The sequence below is a fragment of the Lactuca serriola genome, chromosome 9, assembly GCF_051521515.1.
Source record: "Lactuca serriola cultivar US96UC23 chromosome 9, Lser_US96UC23_V15, whole genome shotgun sequence".
NCBI classification, from domain to species: domain Eukaryota; kingdom Viridiplantae; phylum Streptophyta; class Magnoliopsida; order Asterales; family Asteraceae; genus Lactuca; species Lactuca serriola.
In genome coordinates, this window is record NC_136416.1 from 214,967,669 (window position 1) to 214,987,667 (window position 19,999).

General features: G+C 33.3%; 3 protein-coding genes across 3 annotated transcripts; 1 reads left to right on the forward strand and 2 right to left on the reverse strand.

Annotated features, from left to right (window-relative positions):
* Positions 1 to 7,882: 7,882 nt before the first annotated feature.
* Positions 7,883 to 11,659, forward strand: LOC145072980 (ATP phosphoribosyltransferase 2, chloroplastic-like). Its single transcript, XM_079019502.1, has 11 exons — positions 7,883 to 8,283; positions 8,401 to 8,460; positions 8,565 to 8,678; positions 9,741 to 9,806; positions 9,902 to 10,009; positions 10,103 to 10,186; positions 10,467 to 10,568; positions 10,648 to 10,761; positions 10,862 to 10,942; positions 11,067 to 11,186; positions 11,442 to 11,659. The coding sequence occupies exons 1-11, from the start codon at positions 8,032 to 8,034 to the stop codon at positions 11,535 to 11,537; spliced, it is 1,197 nt and encodes a 398-aa protein (XP_078875628.1). The 5' UTR covers positions 7,883 to 8,031; the 3' UTR covers positions 11,538 to 11,659.
* Positions 11,660 to 11,701: 42 nt separating this feature from the next.
* Positions 11,702 to 13,132, reverse strand: LOC145072981 (uncharacterized). The gene has a single exon (XM_079019503.1). The coding sequence runs from the start codon at positions 12,619 to 12,621 to the stop codon at positions 11,965 to 11,967; it is 657 nt and encodes a 218-aa protein (XP_078875629.1). The 5' UTR covers positions 12,622 to 13,132; the 3' UTR covers positions 11,702 to 11,964.
* A 2,360-nt stretch (positions 13,133 to 15,492) lies between these two features.
* Positions 15,493 to 19,529, reverse strand: LOC145072365 (ATP phosphoribosyltransferase 2, chloroplastic-like). Its single transcript, XM_079018778.1, has 12 exons — positions 19,042 to 19,529; positions 18,865 to 18,924; positions 18,655 to 18,768; positions 17,555 to 17,620; positions 17,354 to 17,461; positions 17,177 to 17,260; positions 16,806 to 16,907; positions 16,613 to 16,726; positions 16,432 to 16,512; positions 16,193 to 16,312; positions 15,841 to 15,937; positions 15,493 to 15,657 (listed from the first exon to the last, which is right to left on the reverse strand). Exons 1-11 carry the CDS (start codon positions 19,291 to 19,293, stop codon positions 15,842 to 15,844), a joined length of 1,197 nt encoding a protein of 398 aa, XP_078874904.1. The 5' UTR covers positions 19,294 to 19,529; the 3' UTR covers positions 15,493 to 15,657; position 15,841.
* Between the last annotated feature and the right edge of the window lie 470 nt (positions 19,530 to 19,999).

A 19,999-nucleotide genomic window follows, 5' to 3' on the forward strand; every position in this document is an offset into this window, starting at 1 on the left:
GAAGTGTTGTAAGACTACGGGGGTAGCCGAAGCATTCACTAGCAGTCAGTAGCATGGAAAATGTTGTAAGATTGCGGGGGTAGCCGTAGCAATCACTGGCGGTCAAATAATGATAGAGTGTGTAAGTCTATGGGTGTAGCTGTAGCATTCATAAGGTTGACAGATAGTGATAGAGTGTCATGAGACTACGGGTGTAGTCGTAGCTATGACAACCCGATATTTCAAGTTAATGTAATGACCTAAGTCAAGTATTGTAATCTATTTTTTTAATTAATAAATAAATAAAAATAGCGTCAGAAATGAAATGATCAAAAGTCTCAATTGGGATACATAAAATGATAGATATCGTGTCAATGTTTTTAGAAATATAAAGAACACTCAAATCCGAGTTATAACGAAGAAGTTATGACCAATCAAAGATCCGCGTCAAAACCGGTAAAACACTGTTAAGTGTGAAAAGTGAAATTTCAATAAAATACTTTTTAGCCTTAGAAATCTAAACGAAAGTCTTAGATTAGGTTAAACCATGAACGTACATAAAAAGAACGTCAAAACCTGACTTTGTATGAGGAAGTTATGTTTTTTCTATGTTTCGAAATATCAGTAGACAACTAAAAACTTGAAATAAAGATCAAGCGATATTTAGCCGACACAACCTAAACGAGAATTGAAGATCTCGTCAATAGTAGTACAACGGTAAAAAGGCAGATGAAAACGGACGTCGCATGAAGAAGTTATGAAGTTAGATTTGAATTTCTGAAGTTCGGGACACGAATTCCCACACTAACAGAGGACTCACGACGTGAGCCTAAAGCTCACGATGTGAGCTAGTGACTGATGGGTTCCAGAGTCAGGCTATCATACATCGGTCTACGTAAGGGGATAAGATCGAACTCACGACGTGAGCCACTCCATGCTCACGACGTGAGTTCCACAAATGCACCATATAAACAGCGACCGAAGGTCTTGGGTTTAGGTGCTCAATTCTACTCTATCTTCCTACTTTTACTCAAAGTTAAGCATCCCGAAACCACCTCGACACCCCAGTTACGTATCCAAGCTTCGACGAAGGTCCGAAGTTCCGAAACTTCCGAGAAATTTTCCACTTTCTGGTCGAAGTGTTGCCCGAAAAAAGTCTCGTTTTCTTCAAATCATCACACTTACCAAGTGAGTTCATACCCCTATATTTTCACATCTTTACTATATTTTAGGGGGGAAATACAAGTGAAACGCAAGGAAAACTTATGTTAAAATGCAAATCGTTACATACAGTTTCTAATGCTTTGCCTACATTTTGTGTATAAATGTTAAATGAGTAAAATAACGTTATTATGAATGTTATACTTTACATGCAAAGTTGGTAATACACCAAGGTTTATCATTCAAATGAAACACACTTTTGAAAAACTATAATAGGTATAGTTTACGAAATATTCATGATATTTTACACTCTATGAACACTATAAAAAGAAAATACTTACATTTACAATAAAAATGAACTTTTCATACGTAAATCTATTTGATACTAACTTTTGTGAGACATTTAACTTCACGTACTTTCAAGTACGCATTTCAAGTCCTGTGTTATAAACCATAATCTCCTATAGGGAGAGCGTGATACTTGTGTATAGATCTATATGAGATTGACAATCACGCACCTAAACTATTAGCTACAGTTGGACCGGCAGGTCTAGGGTGACAAACGTCATATCATTCCAACGCCTGAAGAACGTTGTTACAGGCTGTCTGGGTCAATAGTACGGTTATAAAACTCACATGAAGTAGTAAAACATTTGGTTTAAGGGGCTATCAAACGCCTTATGGGTTATATATACATATATAAATCTACTCACACTATTTTAGGTATGGAAAATACTTATGCATTCCGGTTCTTGGAACTTTTAAAACCACTATTCATTTATGGAAAATATTGGATTTTCTAAGAAACAAACTCAATCACTTTATACAAAAAGACATACAGTTCTTATAAAAAAATGCTTATGAACTCACTAACTTAATTGTTGACACTTTTTCAAAACTACTTGTATTTCTCAAGGATTCAGTAATACAGGTAAACCACAGCTTTTAGGGAAGGAACGCTAAGGCGTTAAATTTCAAAATTATTATATCATCGTAATGTAATTTCTTTTGAAACATGTATTACAATCAACAATGTAATTTTTTAAATTATATTTATGATGGTTGTGTTTGCTTTCTTTACTATTTACTCAGCTGTTATGATACTACATGAAGTCATACACCCTCGAATGATTTCGTCGTTCTGGTTTGGGGGTGTGACAAATTGGTATCAGAGCATTGTTTATAGTGAACTAAGTATATCGAACCACATAAGATATACAAACTATAAATGCAAAGGGACTAAAACTCTCTGGTTTGGGGGTGTGATAGTAGCATTCACTAGGTTGGTAGATGGCATGAGCGTGTTGTTAGAACGTGGAAGGAACAGTAGTACCCACCAGTTCGGGTGTAGCAGTGAGGGCATGGCAAATCCACGAATTGGTTTGTGGATTTCCCCAGAGGGATTAGACCTAGTTAATCCAGTGATAAGACTGTAGGAGCGCCACTACAGTTATGAGATCAAGGAAGCAGTGGACTGCTTAAGGTCATTTGGGATATTAGGCTAACATTGGTCGGGTAGCAATCACTTTTAGCCTTGGATTTGCTGACGTCAGGATTCGATGCATGGACCCGATCGGTTGGGTCGGGAGCTTGTTAGGGCCACATTGGCATGATAACTAGTGGAAACTAGTCCCAGATAAGGATTTCGTTCGAAAGGCATGTGAGGTGACTAGGTGGGAGTCCTTTGGCTCTGCAGCCGGGTCGGAAACCAATATTTCAGATGATTGGCGAAAGAATTGAGACCAGGCAGGTCTCGGTAGATTTTGGAAAACAGCCATGTGGCAAGCTACTGCTTCAGGAAGTTCGGTGTTCGGGCAGTTTCAACGTTTGGGCAGTGTTAGTATTTGTCTTTTGGGTTGAAAATACGGATGGAATAATAGATTGATTGGGTTATGCTAAGTGACCAATAGGGATAATTGGGTTTGTGACCCTATTTTATAGCGGGAACCTCGAGCTATCAGAAGTTGAGTAGACAGTCGAGGGATAAACGGATTGGATTCAAAGATAATGATTTAGTATGAGTGAGTTGTCATGGAATCTGGCTATCTCGAGACAACAAATTTTAGGGCTTTGCGAAGATTGGTTAAGGTTACCATAGGAAGGCAAGGGTGTGCCTAAGATTGTGACCATGATACTTGAGTGGTTGGCGTGTAAAGTATGATAAAGAATGATTTCGAGGATGAAATCTAATTTAAGTGGGGGAGAGTTGTAACACCCCGTTTATTATGTAAATAAATAGATAAAGATTAATAAATGAATCCTAGCCAAAAGTTATTATTTGGATTATTTGTGGGTTAAATTATAAATTCAAGACTTATTTTGTAAAGGATTTGTGGAAGCGAAGGCTAAAGAATAAATTTTGGACCAAATTTGACAAGGATTTGTAGCGGGAGGAGCGGTTTTGTAAAATTCAGACTTAATTTGTAAAGGGTTTCAGGAGGCAAGGTTTAAATGGTAAATATTGGAGCTATTTTGAAAATATTCTTATGGGGAGGGCCGGAAGTGTAAAAATGAATCAAGACTTAAAAGTTACGGGCATAACCCGCCACCCTCTCATGCAAACTCCATATAAATATATACTAACCCTAACCCTAACCCTAGGAAAGAATGCAGCTGCCACCACCACCCTTATGCCTCCCTCTTCCAGCCGTCGCACCACCCATTTACTACCACCTTCGGCACTGCTAGTCATCGAAACACCACCGTCGGACGTCATGAGCAACCAAAAGAGAACCGCCAAAGTCGGAGCCTTGAACGTGGACGCACGGGTGAAGAACGATGGGAGCTGGTGGTTCGTTCCCTCTCGTGCTCCATCGCCACCACTCCTCCGTCATCTTCATCGTCTGCCCACTATCGCATCTTCCATCTGCCGTCGGTGTGCGTTCGTGTGGGGAGTTGTGTCCGATAGGGAGGTTGGGGGTTGATGACCGGACCGTTGCCGCCGCTTCTCGCTGTTTCACGCTCGTGGGTATCCGGAGGATCGCCATAGGCTGTGGAAAACGTTGTGCTCGTTGTGAGTGGGCCGTGAGCCACCGAAGAAGCACTAGAATGTCCTTCGTCCCCGTTATCTTCTTATTCTTCATCTGTTCGCCAATATCATGCAATGACCGCCAGGAGGTTACGCTGTTCATCGCCATACACCACCGTATAGGAGTGGTTGAGTTCGTAATTCGCTTGCCGCTTCGAGAACCTATCATTCAAAAGCTAGGGTTGGGTCTTCGGCACTTCAGCAGTGTGAAGTGAGTTACCTTCCAGTAGAAGTGGGTCTAAGGCCACAATGCCGACCCACTAGTAGGAGTTGTTTGTTAGATAATTTTCTTTGTGATAATTATCTGGTATGCTCTTATCTGTTATGTTTATGTGCTAGGATGTTATGTGATACATGTTAGTAGTAGTAGGGGTGAAATAGTCCCCAGATACCGCTTGAAAGATACCGAAGGGGTCGTCTGAACCCATGCATGTCTAGCAATATGTTTATGCTATGTTATTATGTGGTAGTGGTAAGGGGTGAAATAGTCCCCGTTATCCGGTTGAAACAGACCGAAGGGGAGGCCAGCACCCAGATATGCTAGGCAGTTATCCGGTTGAAATAAACCGAAAGGGAGGCCAACACCCATATATGCTAGGCAGTTATCAGGTTAAAACCGAAGGGGAGGCCAACACCCAGATATGCTAGGCAGTTATCCGGTTGAAACAGAGCGAAGGGGAGGCAGGCACCCAGATATGCTAGGCAGATATCTGGTTGAAATAGAGCGAAGGGGAGGCCGACACCTAGATATGTCTGGTAGTATGTGTTATGTATGGTTTTTGGTTTGATGGGGGAACTCACTAAGCTTTGGCTTAAGGTTTTCAGTTTTGGTTTCAATTACTTCGTTTTCAAAGGAAAGGAGTCGGCTCGATCGCAGCGCATCACACTATATTTCCGCACATGAGATCTTGGGGATTACACTCTGGTATTGTTTTATGATAACATGTTTTGATTATTTCTACTTTGGTTTTTGACATGAGATGTTATTATGGATGTTTTATTACTTATGGTTTTATAATAACTTAATTAAAAATGAAATTTTCAGCCTTAAATTTTGGGATGTTACATTGAGTCTTGGTCTTTCCCATGGATCTGGTCCTTCGACACATCTAACCATGATTCAGCTAGTGCCCTTTCTTCATCATCCGTCCACCCTCTACTTGGAGCCCTCCATTTTCCTTTTTTTTTGTGCGTGTGGTTCCACTTTGGGCTCTTGAAAGGATTCTTGAACTGGATCATCAATGGGGCCTTCATCAGAAGAATCGGATGACTCGTCGAGTAGGCGACGCGGTTGAGATTGAAAGTTAGTTTGCGGTTGGGTTGAGAAAAGAATTGAGTTTCTTGAACCGTTTCAAACGAATCAAGATCCATATCCAGCTGAGGTGTTGGTTAAGATTGGTCGTGGTAAAATCCCATTGGTTGAGAAGAGAAAGGATTAAATGGAAACATTTGTGGAGCCATTGTAGGAAAGTAGAAGTTAGCGGGAGAGTGAATTGGTTGATCAAATGATGGTCAATAACATGGTGGTGATGGAAGGTTTGTTGATTGAGTGTTTGCCTGTTTGGAGGTGGAAGGTGTAGTGATGGAAGGTTTGAAGTTTTTTTTTGTTGATTCTTGGGTTTTTTTTGTTTGAGATGAAGACATTTTTTCTGTTAGAGAATTGAGATAGTGATATTTTGTGTGTGTGTGTGAAATGTTAAGAATGTGGTTTGATTTATAGTAGTTGAATGGTAGATGAAATTTTTAATTTTTATTTGTTAAAAAACGTTTTTTTACCGCCGAAAGTAACTGTGCAATTGAATTTTGTGGAAAGTAAATGAAAATTGAATTGTAGGCGAGATATCTCCAGAAAATTCCCAATATTTTAGGCAAAATTTTAATACAGTCATAAATTTTATTTTTTGAATAAAAAAGTCTTGACTATTTCATATTTTGAATAGAAAAGCCCAAGAAACCGACTAATTTATTCACTTTAACCCTTTTTGACCTGTTCAGTAGGTCACGAGACCAAATTGTTAATTTTTCGAAAATAATGAGACTTTTTTGCAGATTTCGTCAAAATTTTTATGTAATGTATAAACATATTTTTTTTTACATATCTATATCTATTTTACATATTTTTGTATTTTTTATGTTTTTATATGTATATATTTACGTATTTTTATGTATTTTAAATGTATAAACATATATTTTTACTTATTTATATGCATTTTTAACCATTTTACATATTTTTTATGTATTTTTATGTGTTATTTTTTATGTATTATGTATTTATATGTATTTTTATATATTTTTACATATTTATGTATTTTTTAAAGCATTTTATATAGATGTTTATGTATTTTAAATGTATACACTTATTTTTTTACGTATTTATATCTATTTTAAGTATTTTACATTTTGTGTATTACGTATTTATCTATTTTTTAAAAGTTTTTTATATAGATGTTTTTGTTTATTTATGTATTTTAAATGTATAAACGTGTTTTTTACGTATTTATATGTATTTTTTAAGTATTATATATATATATATATATATATTGTGTGTTTTTATGTGTTTCTTATGTATTATGTATTTATATATATTTTTGCGTATTTATGTATTTTTTTAGTTTTCTTATATACATGTTTATGTATTTTTATGTATATTAAATGTGCAATTGTATTATTTTTACGCATAAAATATATAAACACGTAAAAATAATACAATTAAAAATTTAATATACATAAAAATACACAAACATCTATATAAGAAAACTAAAAATATATATATAAATACGCAAAAGTACATATATATACATAATACATAAAAAACAGATAAAAACACACAAAAAATATGTAAAATACTTAAAAAAAATACATCTAAATACGTAAAAGAATATGTCTATACATTTAAAATATATAAATATACAAAAACATCTATATTAAACACTTAAAAAAATACATAAATCTGTAATACATAAAAAATATATAAAATACTTAAAAATAAATATAAATACATAAAAAATATGTTTATACATTTAAAATACATAAACATCTATATAAAAAGTTTTAAAAATACATAAATACGTAAAAATACATAGAAATACATAATACATAAAAAATAACACATAAAATACATTAAAATATGTAAAATGGTTAAAAATACATATAAATAAGTAAAAAAAATACGTTTATACATTTAAAATATATATAAATACGCAAATATATACATATAAAAGCATAAAAAGTACACAAATACGAAAAAATAGACATAGATATGTAAAAAATATGTTTATACATTATATAAAATTTTTGACAAAAATTGCAAAAAAATCTCATTATTTTCAAAAAATTAAAAATTTGGTCTCATTAGCTGAACAGGTCAAAAAAAGCTAAAATGAATAAATTAACTGGTTTTTAGGCTTTCTATTCAAAAGAAAATATCATGATTTTTTTATTCAAAAAATAAAATTTAGGATTTTATTAAAAATTGCCAAAAATATTTGGATTTTTTTTTTTTTTTTTTTTGTGAGATATGGAAATTTAATGGTAAATTAAATAAAGTTTTGGGAAAAGCAGTGAAACTATTTGCATGCAATATCATTCAGTTCTTCTGCACCAATCAAACTCTTCCAGTGTTTTCTCTCTCTGCACGCCATACAATTGACGATCATCTCTTGACGAGTCCCGGTGGCGAACCCAGCCTAATACCCGTTTATTATCTCAAGGCAGCCACCACAGGAAAACATCTGTTGAAGACAATCATACCCGCAAATTTGAATCCCCTCACTCACCACCTACCCCTTCCGGCGGCGTTGCTGTTGTCTCTGCTCCATCAAAATCTCGTCGGAAGAAGAAAGAGAAGTCAGAGGGAAGCGGCCATGTCTCTTATTCAAACATCTCTGCAGCAATGTCCCGCCGCCACCACCGCTTTCTCACAGTTTCTTCCTTCTCCGTCATCACATTCGTCTACTAAACTTTCCGTCAGATTCACCGTATCATGTTGCTTATCCTCGTCGCCGATGACTAGTGTTAATGGAAACATCGACATGCAATCCTCAGATAGGAATGAGATTAGATTAGGTTTGCCGAGTAAAGGTCGAATGGCCACCGATACGTTTGATCTTCTCAAAGTAACTCTTTCTATTCGTGATTCCTGAGACAAGGAATCATTTCAACTGATTAAATATCTTCCAAGTTTTGATTTCAGTGTTTATTTTGTCATCTGATTTTTGCATTATGTTTGATAGGATTGTCAATTATCTGTGAGGCAACGTAATCCTCGGCAATACGTTGCAGACATTCCTCAGGTGAGTTTTTCCGACCAATTTTAATTGGTAGTTTCTGCTAAACAGCTTCGGCTACCTCCGATGAAAAACAGATAGAACTAAATTATGTATGTTTTAATTTGCAGCTTTCAAATGTAGAAGTCTGGTTTCAGCGTCCAAAAGATATTGTACGGAAACTGGTTTCAGGAGATTTAGATCTTGGTATTGTTGGTCTTGACACAGTTAGTGAATTTGGACAGGTAAGAATCAAGAAGCCCCATATAAAGATTATACTGTATAGTTATAGCTCATTTCCTAGTTTGATAAGAGCATTCTCTGTTCAATTCATACAGCATCACTATCCTTAGTTTCTTTTGTACACAGCACTATTATGTTTTCCAGCTACGCAACTCAGATGTTTCTCAAAACATTTGAGTGCCAAATTTGTGGTTTTGCAATATAATATTAATAATTATGCCAAAGTAAGGATGTGTGTAATCAAATTGGGTAAAATTGCATGTAATACTTGTTCCTATTTCGCTGATAATGCAACCAATTTCATCATGCAGAAGTTATGCATCTTGTCCTGGATTTTCTAGACACGGAAGTAAGATTGTTATTTCATGAGTCACCCAAGAGTATTTATCCACCATTGGGTGGATAATCTACTTTGAAAATCTAGTGACTTGTTCTTGATTACTTTGATGTATCATGCAACTCTCATGTTTATTAGGCTTTCTTATTTGTGCTTATAATACCCAATATGAGCCAAATTTGATTAGCAACACAATATCCCAATTCCAGTTGCAATACGATTGGATTTTAGATATTTGACAACTAAATTCAGTTTACTGGATATTATCTGAATCTGTTTCTGAAAAGGTGAACCCAAAAACAACAATACTTGAAGAAGTAATCTTCAATATGAAATCCAAAAGGTTTCATAGTTGAAAACTGAAAACAAAGTTTACATTAAAATCAACAATTTCACACGAAAACAGAAGGTATATCCCCTCAACGTAGGATACCTTTTAATATCAACATTTTTCAAAATTCTAAGTCATATGTTTATTAATTATGTATAAATGTAATTATTACCAACTCATAAGGATAACATGGTAAAAAGGAAATAAATCCAGATACGTTATATGGACATGTAGGCTTATATTATTATTATTATTATTATTATTATTATTATTATTATTATTATTATTATTATTATTATGTATAAGTTTTTCTGTTTTCTTCTTCAGCATGCTCATTGGGCTTGTTGTTTGAATATTATAATGTGTAAAGTTTTATCTCTTAATTGTTTTTGATAGGGAAATGAAGATCTAGTCCTTGTTCATGATGAACTTGCATATGGAGATTGTCGTTTATCTCTTGCAGTAAGTAGTACTTCTCTTTTTCCAAAATAAATTAAAATAGTTACAGTTAAAAAAATATATATTTAAGTGGCTTCTTTTACTCATGCTGTTAACAGATTCCAAAGTATGGGATTTTTGAGAAAATTAATTCAGTGAAGGAACTAGCACAGATGACTCAATGGACTGCTGAAAAGCCTCTAAGAGTTACCACTGGTTTCACATATGTAATCATTCTAACAACCATTCTATTATAATTTGTGTTCCTATTATCAATCAAATAAAAAAAGTTTAAATTGTTTTTTTTCTTTTTCTTGTAGTTGAGTCGTAAGTTTCTGAGAGAGAATGGGCTTCAGCATGTTGTTTTTTCAACTGCTGATGGGGCCCTGGAAGCAGCTCCTGCGGTAAGACATTGATGACACAATTATTTTCAAAAATTTCACAAATTTTATAAAAGTAATATTCTATTTTATAAAACTAAGAAGAAAATATATGTTTTTATTACAGTCTTATATGGGTTATTAAGAGCTTTTTATTATTTAACAGTGTAGAGTAGAGTTAAATATATATATATATATATATATATATATATATATATATATATATATATATATATATATATTCAGCTACATTGTATTATGTTATAAATTTATAATGATAAAATTATTTGTGTTGCTTATTTAGATGGGGATAGCTGATGCTATTGTGGATCTTGTTAGTAGTGGGACCACATTGAAAGAGAACAATCTCAAAGAAATTGAAGGCGGAGTTCTTCTAGAAAGTCAGGTGAAGTTTTTATTTAATTATTTATCTATAAATATAAATCTGCTTCTTTTTTTTCTGAGTAAAAAATGTTTTTTTATAGGCTGTCCTTGTTGCTAGTAAGAAGTCACTACTTGGGCGCAAAGGTTTATTGGACATCACACATGAAATTCTTGAAAGATTTGAAGCACATTTAAGGGCACTTGGTCAATTCACGGTAAATGAAGATTTTACCCTTCTTGCCATTGTCTTCTTTGAAGGGAGAGAGAGTAAATGACCATTTTACCCTTGTTGCCACTGTGATATACACGCTGCAGGTGGTTGCCAACATGAGGGGAAGCAGTGCAGAGGAAGTATCCGAGCGAATTCTGAGCCAACCATCATTATCTGGACTTCAGGTTTGTTTTTGTTTTTGTTTTTCTTATTCTTTCTTTAGTTGTATTACAGAAAGTGAAATAATAATAGTTAATAAATAGAAATTAAAACTTAGATATTTTTTATTACTCAATGCGTATATGACAGGGACCTACTGTAAGTCCAGTTTTCCGCAAAATTGACGGGGAGGTAAAAGCTGATTATTACGCAATTGTCATTTGTGTCTCCAAAAAGCAACTCTACAAATTCGTTCAGCAGCTAAGAGCTGTAAGATTTCCTCACAACTTTTTTACTTTTTTTTTTCTATCTGCTTTCATCTATCTGTTCAGTATAGTATCCTACTTCCATCTCTTCCTATAACAACATTTTTCTTCTTCTTGTAAAGGCATTGTACTTTGAAATATCTTTCAAGGTATAGTGTTGTTGTAATAGGAAGAAATAAAAGTAGGATGCTATAATAATTAATAAACAAATCAATGAAAGTAGGATTATTATATAATATGATATTGATATGACATACAGATCGGAGGAAGTGGTGTTTTGGTGTCTCCTTTGACCTACATTTTTGATGAAGAAACTCCAAGATGGCGTCAACTTCTTTCAAAACTTGGTCTTTAAGGTTAAGGTTTATCATTTGTTGTAAAAGCACTTGTTGATAGATTTCAATGTCTTGAGTGTGATACTCTTTTCGATCCTTGTGTTTGCAGACTTCTTTCTTGTGATTGAGATTGTGTTTTTTATTTGGTGTTGAACCTTTTATTTTAATGTTTAATAATTTAAAATATTAATAATTTAACCACAGATCGAGATAGAATATAGGAGGTTGTGGAGGCTCAGTGAAATGATATACAAGTAGTGGTTCTGATTTGTATCTCTGTTTAAACCTTTTTAAACAAAAACGAACCCACTTAAGAACACTTGATCATATAGATTGATAAAGGGAATCAATTTCACTCTTACATGACTTATAATCCATCCATGCATATGCTTTGCATTAATTAATGCATATATATACGTGCATGCATGAAACTTGTTCTTTAATTTCTTAATTCCAATTATACATCGGAGAGGATGAATAGAATGGACTCAGAAACGAATTCTTACCCTTCCCATTGTTCTTCCTTGTAAACAAATCAGTCACCAATGGAACCACAGGCTTCTTCTTCTTCATCACTTTCCTCTCCTTCACGTACTTTCTCTCTCCACCCTTCTCTCTCTCACCACCACCATTAAGCACTTGGCCTAAAGTGGTGGAAGGTCTCATTGCTGCCACCGCTTTTCCGGCCACCTCCGCCTCAGCTTTTGCTATCTTGGACATGTTCTTATGGAGCTCAGCATTCAAAGAAGCCAAAGCCACCTCCGTCTCAGACTCTCTCTCCTTCAATATGTTCAACTCTCTCTTTGTTTCTTCAAGCTCTGACTCCAGTTTCTTGAGCGTGGTCATGAGTGTCGGAGATGGGTTTTCTTCATTTTCCGGTGTCGATTTCCAAATTGGGGTTTCTTGTTTGGGTAAGGTGAAAGGTTTTGATGATGGTGATGAGTAGAGTACTTCAGTTGCTAGAAACCGTTCTCCAAAGACAGCTACAGCTTCCTTGACTGAGCGGAAAGGGCGGGAGTTGTCTACAGGTGAGTGGTGGATGTTGTCCACCGGTGGTGGTGGTGGTGGTGGTTGGTTTTCTGGTAGGGTTTGGGTTTGATCCATGGTGGTAATTTGGAAAGGAGGTTGAATGAGAATGTTGGTTTTGATAGGGGTGCATGGGAGGTAGGGTTGTTTTATCTTTGCTTGCACTTCACATCAAGGTGGTTCTACTGTGAATGTTGTTGAGATAGTGTGGTTTCAAGGGATTTTGGAGTTTCAAGGACATGGACTTCTCAACAACTTTAGCTTCTTCAATTCGGTTCATATAATCTATGTTTAAACTAAAAGTACATGTGAAGTTGCCTCACAGTTTTTTCTAAATCCTGTTACTTAAAAATATAGAAAAATGGTTAAAAATGCACATTTAAAAGCGTCCAAAAATGGTCTGAATCTCCATTGTCCACACTTCAAATATTAAGAAATGCAAAATACATGAAAAAACACAATATTTTATAGTTTTGTACATTGTTTAAATTCTTATATTTTATTTGTTTTACTAAATTAGCCACTCTATTTCTACAAAAATTCAACCACAACTACTGTGACTTTATTTTTCCAGGTTCAACATCTTAACATGATAAGTGATAATTTTTTCATTAAAGCCACACAATTTTATCATATTTTCTATATAACTACAATTACATCTTTTATTAATTTTTTTAGTGTTTTTGTTAAAGATGATTTTTATTGTCTATTTTTTTGTTAAGGATGGTATTTTGTTGCATCTTTTTTTTTTCATTTTTTTTGTTAAAGTTAGAAAAATAGGAAAATCACAATGTGATAGGTATATTTATTAATACTTGTGGCTGATGGCACTAAAAACTCAATGTCACAAACCATCGACATTGTTGTCCATGAATTCTTCATTAAAATACAAAAAATAAAAGTAAAATACAAAAAATTGAAAAATACAACAAAATACTGGCTTTTGCATTTTTTTTTTCATACAAAAAAACCACCGTCTTATAAAAGATAAAAATATACAAAAAACTGTTACTTGTTGAAATTAGATAATGTTTTAAAGTTGCACATGTATCTAGTTTAAAAACTTTTCCTATGAACTTTCTTTGTTGAAAAGATAAAATAATTTAACCACGAAAAACTTTCTTATAGTGTTGAGATATCATGAACTTTTCGAGTTGTGACTAGAAAGGTTAGTGAAAAAGTTTTCCTATGGCGCATACTCTATTTAGTTTTCCAATGGTGAAAAGTTTTTCTATAGTGCATGCTCTATTTAGTTTAAGTCTACTCTATTTAGTGAGAAAGTTTTCCTATGGTGCATGTTCTATTTAGTTTAAACATTTTATTTATAAGAAAAAAAATACATAAAAACCATCATATTTTGTTTGTTGTATGGTTTAAGCATACATATTTTTTTTTATTAAAACCATCATAGTTAGAAAAAAAATAATCCATTGTGACTCCCTTATTGTCATTCAACAGGTTACGTGTAACTTTAACACGTTTTCTAATTTCACTATAGTAACATTTTGTCACTTTTCATTTTTATGAGGGTTTTTTTTTTTTTTTTTTTTTTTTTTTTTTTTTTTTAATAAAAAGTTGTTAAAAGGAATTTTGTTGCATTTTTAGTTTTTCCAATAAAGCCACACGTGTATTGTCGGTTCAACTACTTATCATATGATAATTTGATATTTTTTAAACTAGATGCATGCAACTTTAAAACATTATCTAATTTCAACAAGTAACAGTTTTTTGTATATTTTTATCTTTTATAAGACGGTGTTTTTTTTGTTAGAAAGAAAAATGTTAAAGCCATTATTTTGCTGTATTTTTCAATTTTTTGTATTTTATTTTTATTTTTTGTATTTTAATGAAGAATTCATGGAACAACAATATCGATGGTTTGTCACATTGAGTTTTTAGTGCCATCAGCCACTAGTATTAATAAATATACCTATCACATTGTGATTTTCCTATTTTTCTAACTGTAACAAAAAAAAAATGAAAAAAGATGCAACAAAGTACCATCCTTAACAAAAAAAAATAGAAAACAAAAATCATCTTTAACAAAAAAATAAGAAAATAATAATAAATGTTATTATACTTATATATAGAAGATATGTTAAAGTTGGGTGGCTTTAGTGAAAAAATTATCACTTATCATGTTAAGATGTTGAACCTGGAAAAAAAAGTCACAGCAATTGTGGTTGAATTTTTGTAGAAATAGAGTGGCTAATTTAGTAAAACAAATAAAATATAAGAATTTAAACAATGTACAAAACTATAAAATATTGTGTTTTTTCATGTATTTTGCATTTCTTAATATTTGAAGTGTGGACAATGGAGATTCAGACCATTTTTGGACGCTTTTAAATGTGCATTTTTAACTATTTTTCTATATTTTTAAGTAACAGGATTTAGAAAAAACTGTGAGGCAACTTCACATGTACTTTTAGTTTAAACATAGATTATATGAACCGAATTGAAGAAGCTAAAGTTGTTGAGAAGTCCATATCCTTGAAACTCCAAAATCCCTTGAAACCACACTATCTCAACAACATTCACAGTAGAACCACCTTGATGTGAAGTGCAAGCAAAGATAAGACAACCCCACCTCCCATGCACCCCCATCAAAACCAACATTCTCATTCAACTCCCTTTCCAAATTACCACCATGGATCAAACCCAAGTGCTTAATAGTGGTGGTGAGAGAGAGAAGGGTGGAGAGAGAAAGTACATGAAGAAGAGAAAAATGATGATGAAGAAGAAGAAGAAGCCTATGGTTCCATTGGTGACAGTTGTTTACAAGGAAGAATAATGGGAAGGGTAAGAATTCGTTTCCGAGTCCATTCTATTCATTGTCCCCGATGTATAATTGGAATTAAGAAATTAAAGAACAAGTTTCATGCATGCACGTATATATATATGCATTAATCAATGCAAAGCATATGCATGGATGGATTATAAGTCATGTAAGAGTGAAACTGATTCCCTTTATCAATTTATATGATCAAGTGTTCTTAAGTGGGTTCATTTTTGTTTAAAAAGGTTTAAACAGAGATACAAATCAGATACTACGTACCACTACTTGTATATCATTTCACTGAGCCTCCACAGCCTCCTATATTCTATCCCGATCTGTGGTTAAATTATTAATAATTTAAATTATTAAACATTAAAATAAAAGGTTCAACACCAAATAAAAAACACCATCTCAATCACAAGAAAAAAGTCTGCAAACACAAGGATCGAAAAGAGTATCACACTCAAGACATTGAAATCTACCAACAAGTGCTTTTACAAAAAGTGATAAACCTTAACCTTAAAGACCAAGTTTTGAAAGAAGTTGACGCCATCTTGGAGTTTCTTCATCAAAAATGTAGGTCAAAGGAGACACCAGAACACCACTTCCTCCAATCTGTATGTCATATCAATATCATATTATATAATAATCGTACTTTCACTGATTTGTTTATTAATTATTATAGCATCCTACTTTTATTTCTTCCTACTTACAACACTACACCTTGAAAGATATTTCAAAGTACAATGCCTTTATAAGAAGAAGAAGAAAAATGTTGTTATAGGAAGAGATGGAAGTAGGATACTATACTGAACAGATAGATGAAAGCAGATAGAAAAAAAAAGTAAAAAAGTTGTGAGGACATCTTACAGCTCTTAGCTGCTGAACGGATTTGTAGAGTTGCTTTTTGGAGACACAAATGACAATTGCGTAATAATCAGCTTTTACCTTCCCATCAATTTTGCGGAAAACTGGACTTACAGTAGGCCCCTGCCATATACACATTGGGTAATAAAAATATTTAAGCTTTAATTTCTATTTGTTAACTATTATTATTTCACTTTTTGTAAATACAACTAAAGAAAGAATATAAAAAATAAAAAACAAACCTGAAGTCCAGATAATGATGGTTGGCTCAGAATTCGCTCGGATACTTCCTCTGCACTGCTTCCCCTCATGTTGGCAACCACCTGCAGCGTGTATATCACAGTGGCAACAAGGGTAAAATGGTCATTTACTCTCTCTCCCTTCAAAGAAGACAATGGCAAGAAGGGTAAAATCTTCATTTACCGTGAATTGACCAAGTGCCCTTAAATGTGCTTCAAATCTTTCAAGAATTTCATGTGTGATGTCCAATAAACCTTTGCGCCCAAGTAGTGACTTCTTACTAGCAACAAGGACAGCCTATAAAAAAACATTTTTTACTCAGAAAAAAAAGAAGCAGATTTATATTTATAGATAAATAATTAAATAAAAACTTCACCTGACTTTCTAGAAGAACTCCGCCTTCAATTTCTTTGAGATTGTTCTCTTTCAATGTGGTCCCACTACTAACAAGATCCACAATAGCATCAGCTATCCCCATCTAAATAAGCAACACAAATAATTTTATCATTATAAATTTATAACATAATACAATGTAGCTGAATATATATATATATATATATATATATATATATATATATATATATATATTTTAACTCTACTCTACACTGTTAAATAATAAAAAGCTCTTAATAACCCATATAAGACTGTAATAAAAACATATATTTTCTTCTTAGTTTTATAAAATAGAATATTACTTTTATAAAATTTGTGAAATTTTTGAAAATAATTGTGTCATCAATGTCTTACCGCAGGAGCTGCTTCCAGTGCCCCATCAGCAGTTGAAAAAACAACATGCTGAAGCCCATTCTCTCTCAGAAACTTAGGACCCAACTACAAGAAAAAGAAAAAAAACAATTTAAACTTTTTTTATTTGATTGATAATAGGAACACAAATTATAATAGAATGGTTGTTAGAATGATTACATATGTGAAACCAGTGGCAACTCTTAGAGGCTTTTCAGCAGTCCATTGAGTCATCTGTGCTAGTTCCTTCACTGAATTAATTTTCTCAAAAATCCCATACTTTGGAATCTGTTAACAGCATGAGAAAAATAAGCCACTTAAATCTTTTTTTTTAACTGTAACTATTTTAATTTACTTTGGAAAAAGAGAAGTACTACTTACTGCAAGAGATAAACGACAATCTCCATATGCAAGTTCATCATGAACAAGGATTAGATCTTCATTTCCCTATCAAAAACAATTAAGAGATAAAACTTTACACATTAGAATATTCAAACAACAAGCCCAGTGAGCATGCTAAAGAAGAAAACAGAAAAACTTATACATAATAATAATAATAATAATAATAATAATAATATAAGCCTACATGTCCATATAACGTATCTGGATTTATTTCCTTTTTACCATGTTATCCTTATGAGTTGGTAATAATTACATTTATACATAATTAACAAACATATGACTTAGAATTTTGAAAAATGTTGATATTAAAAGTATCCTACGTTGAGGGGATATACCTTCTGTTTTCTTGTGAAATTGTTGATTTTAATGTAAACTTTGTTTTCAGTTTTCAACTATGAAACCTTTTGGATTTCATAATGAAGATTACTCTTCAAGTATTGTTGTTCTTGGGTTCACCTTTTCAGAAGCAGATTCGGATAATATCCAATAAACTGAATTTAGTTGTCAAATATCTAAAATCCAATCGTATTTCAACTGGAATTGGGATATTGTGTTGCTAATCAAATTTGGCTCGTATTGGGTATTATAAGCACAAATAAGAAAGCCTGATAAACATGAGAGTTGCATGATACATCAAAGTAATCAAGAACAAGTCACCAGATTTTCAAAGTAGATTATCCACCCAATGGTGGATAAATACTCTTGGGTGACTCATGAAATAACAGTCTTACTTCTGTGTCTAGAAAATCCAGGACAAGATGCATAACTTCTGCTTGATGAAATTGGTTGCATTATCAGCAAAATAGGAACAAGGATTACATGCAATTTTACCCAATTTGTACTACACGCATCCTTACTTTCGCATAATTATTAGTATTATATTACAAAACCACAAATTTGGCACTCAAATGTTTTGAGAAACATCTGAGTTGCGTAGCTGGAAAACATAATAGTGCTGTGTACAAAAGAAACTAAGGATAGTGATGCTGTATGAATTGAACAGAGAATGCTCTTATCAAACTAGGTAATGAGCTATAACTATACAGTATAATCTTTATATGGGGCTTCTTGATTCTTACCTGTCCAAATTCACTAACTGTGTCAAGACCAACAATACCAAGATCTAAATCTCCTGAAACCAGTTTCCGTACGATGTCTTTTGGGCGCTGAAACCAGACTTCTACATTTGAAAGCTGCAATACAGACATAATTCAAATCCTATCTGTTTCTGAACGGAGATAGCCGAAGCTGTTTAGCAGAAACTACCAAAATTGGTCGGAAAAACGCACCTGAGGAATGTCTGCAACGTATTGCCGAGGATTAAGTTGCCTCACAGATAATTGACAATCCTATCAAACATAATGTAAAAATCAGATGATAAAATAAACACTGAAATCAAATCTTGGAAGAAATTAAATCAATTGAAATTATTCCTTGTCTCAGGAATCACGGATAGAAAGAGTTACTTTGAGAAGATCAAGCGTATCGGTGGCCATTCGACCTTTACTCGGCAAACCTAATCTAATCTCATTCCTATCTGAGGATTGCATGTCGATGTTTCCATTAACACTAGTCATCGGCGACGAGGATAAGCAACATGATACGGTGAATCTGACGGAAAGTTTAGTAGACGAATGTGATGACGGAGAAGGAAGAAACTGTGAGAAAGCGGTGGTGGCGGCGGGACATTGCTGCAGAGATGTTTGAATAAGAGACATGGCCGCTTCCCTCTGACCTCTCTTTCTTCTTCCGACGGGATTTTGATGGAGCAGAGACAACAGCAACGCCGCCGGAAGGGGTAGGTGGTGAGTGAGGGGATTCAAATTTGCGGGTATGATTGTCTTCAACAGATGTTTTCCTGTGGTGGCCGCCTTGAGATTATAAATGGGTATCGACCGCAGTCAACTCAGATTACACATCGCCCTTGCAAGGTGCCAACAAGGCACCCATCTTTCTATAATTGTAATTTCAATTGCAATACGACCAAGTTTAGATTCGAAGCTGGGGCGGTGTATCTATTTTGAGCGTCAACACTTAATAAACACTTATATAGTTTAATTCTTTATAATTATATGATTTTTTTTTTGTTAAATTTGATATAATATACTATATTGATATAATATATTGATTATTTTGAATTATATAATAATACATACATTTATTATAACTTCATAATCTCAATCGTTTGAATGACTTCTACCCGCGAGTTACACATGAATAAAATTAAATATAATATATGATTTGATGTTATTTATAGTTGTTTTTATTGTTAATTACTTTTTTAAAATTTATTTGCTTAATGTTTTAATTTCTATCATTATCATTATTTAAAACATCAAACATTGTTTTTTATTTTAAAGCTAACAATATAATCATTTATATAGAGTTGTTTTTAACTATTGTTATTGTAAGTTATTTTAAACT

What these genes read in the sequence shown, in the direction of transcription:
- LOC145072980 (XM_079019502.1), top strand. Translation starts at nt 8,032, where the DNA reads ATGTCTCTTATTCAAACATCTCTGCAGCAATGTCCCGCCGCCACCACC. An exon ending in ACGTTGCAGACATTCCTCAG is followed by an intron (nt 8,461 to 8,564) that starts GTGAGTTTTTCC and finishes TTTAATTTGCAG; the next exon opens with CTTTCAAATGTAGAAGTCTG. An exon ending in GAGTTCTTCTAGAAAGTCAG is followed by an intron (nt 10,569 to 10,647) that starts GTGAAGTTTTTA and finishes GTTTTTTTATAG; the next exon opens with GCTGTCCTTGTTGCTAGTAA.
- LOC145072981 (XM_079019503.1), bottom strand. Translation starts at nt 12,621, where the DNA reads ATGGATCAAACCCAAACCCTACCAGAAAACCAACCACCACCACCACCA.
- LOC145072365 (XM_079018778.1), bottom strand. Translation starts at nt 19,293, where the DNA reads ATGTCTCTTATTCAAACATCTCTGCAGCAATGTCCCGCCGCCACCACC. An exon ending in CACTGGAAGCAGCTCCTGCG is followed by an intron (nt 16,908 to 17,176) that starts GTAAGACATTGA and finishes TTGCTTATTTAG; the next exon opens with ATGGGGATAGCTGATGCTAT. An exon ending in CCGTTCAGCAGCTAAGAGCT is followed by an intron (nt 15,938 to 16,192) that starts GTAAGATGTCCT and finishes TATGACATACAG; the next exon opens with ATTGGAGGAAGTGGTGTTCT.